Source organism: Octopus bimaculoides, chromosome 9, assembly GCF_001194135.2.
Source record: "Octopus bimaculoides isolate UCB-OBI-ISO-001 chromosome 9, ASM119413v2, whole genome shotgun sequence".
NCBI classification, from domain to species: Eukaryota; Metazoa; Mollusca; class Cephalopoda; order Octopoda; family Octopodidae; genus Octopus; species Octopus bimaculoides.
Genome location: NC_068989.1, coordinates 14,805,642 through 14,807,792, shown reverse-complemented (window position 1 = coordinate 14,807,792; position 2,151 = coordinate 14,805,642). Strand labels below are relative to the sequence as shown.

General features: G+C 36.6%; 1 protein-coding gene across 2 annotated transcripts in view; it reads left to right on the top strand.

Moving 5' to 3' along the window:
* Positions 1-2,151, top strand: part of LOC106874620 (atos homolog protein A) — a 212,194-nt gene that overhangs the window by 170,146 nt on the left and 39,897 nt on the right. For both annotated transcript variants that reach the window (XM_052970434.1, XM_014922412.2), the window contains one exon: positions 945-1,123. In XM_052970434.1, coding sequence (XP_052826394.1) covers positions 945-1,123 — 179 coding nt within the window. The remainder of the gene's footprint in view (positions 1-944; positions 1,124-2,151) is intronic.

The window sequence follows — 2,151 nt, the reverse complement described above, 5'->3', positions numbered from 1 at the left end:
ATATACATGCATTTACATACAACACACACACACATGTATATATATACATACAGGTATGTGTATGATGTATGTGTGTGTGTGTATATATATATATATATATATATATATATATAGGCATGGATTTGTATATATAGGTACACATATATTATTATATATATATATGTGTGTGTGTGTGTGTGTGTGTGTGTATGTATGTATTTATGTCATTTCGTTTACATATTATGAAGCATTTCCTTTTATATAATGAATCCACATCGTAACTGAAATGTTAGTTAGTGCTAATTAATTAAGCTATCCTTAAAAGTCTATAATTACAAAAATTACTCATTGGCTCATGGTTTTTCTGGTTCAAATTTATTTCAATGTTTGCACTGATTATTTATGAATGCTATGGAAGTGTCTTCTGATACATTACATAAGGGACAGAAGGAGCACATTGAGAATCGAGTGTACAAGTATGAGGTGGACGTATACATCTTACAACAGTAAGGTAGAAGAGTGTAAAGTAGTTTGTGCTGCTCTGTGTTGTTTGGATGTGTTTTTATTTTATTCCTTTTGGTGACTCCCCCATGCTGCAGTCTTTTTATTGCCTTTGCACTGGTGATGTTGGTGTCAATGCTGAAGGTATTTATACGGGTTGCTGTTGTTGCTGTTACTGAGGAGGGCTTTGTTTTAGAGTATCCCACCTCCTCTTCCCGCTCCTCCTCCTCCTCCCTCCCTCCCTCTCTTCCCTGTCAGCCAGGTCTCAAACCCAAGTATCAAACATATACGTGCATCATCAGCTGCCGATCAGATATCATTATAGTTTCGACACCATATAGTAAATGAAATACAGTTTTACAAATGCTTGTCATTTTCAGAGATTTCTTCTCTTACACAACTCAGCCCTCTACCATTCCGATATTATAAAGATTTTTACAATGGTTCTTCTCTTTGCGTTGCAGATCTCCAGCAGAATATGGAGGATGAAGACTGGGATCCTCGAGAGCTGTTTGTTACAATAGGGATGCTAATTGTTGAGGCTCGTCTACCTGAGCTGTCGGCAAAAGGAAGAACTGAGGGCCCACACTGTCCTCAGTTCCCGAAGGTCAATAAGCATGTCTGTGATTACCAGGACATCAGGGTGAGTAGAACTTTACAACATGCAAATACATGCATGCATATATACAAACATATACACATCATCCTCATCATCATCATTATCATTTAATGTCCATTGTCCATTCTGGCATGGGTTGGATGGTGTGACCAGAGCTGGTAACCTGGTGACTGCGCCAGACTCCAGTCTGATTTGGCATGGTTCTATGGTTTTGATGCCCTTCCTAACACCAACCACTTTTCAGAGTTGGCTGGATGCTTTTATGTGGCACTGCACAGATGTTTTTATGTGGCACCGCACAGGAAAATGGACACATATATGTAAATGCAAGCATATACTTGTCTGTAACACCCTTGTGTGTTGTGTGTGTGTATATATATATATATATATATATATATATACATATATATATATATATATATATATATATATATATATATATATATATATATATATATATATATATATACAATGGGCTTCTTTCAGTTGCTGTCTACCAAATCCACTCACAAGGCTTTGGTCAACCCAAGGCTATAGTAGAAGACACTTGCCCAAGGTGTCACGCAGTGGGACTGAACTCAGAACCATGTGGTTGGTAAGCAAGCTACTTGCCACACAGCCACTCCTGTGCCTATGGATTTATTTATTTATTTAGTTATTTATTTGGTGGTCTATTATTTAGAAGGCATTACAAGCGAGATGTTGAAATAATCTTATGGATTAACCATATCTATTTATAGTGACATTATCTTTGTTTCAGAGAGGTTATTGTGAATACATACTAATGAGTTGAAAATAATTAGTGTTGTCTGAGATAATTATAAGGTCTAATAAGATGCAGGCATAGCTGTGTGGTAAGAAGTTTGCTTCCCAACCACATGGTTCCGGGTTCAGTCCCACTGAGTGGCACCTTGGACAATTGTCTACTAATACAGCCTTGGGCTGAACAAGGCCTTATGAGTGGATTTGGTAGATGGAAACTGAAAGAAGCCCGTCGTATATATGTGTGTGTATATATATATATATATATATATATATATATATATATATAT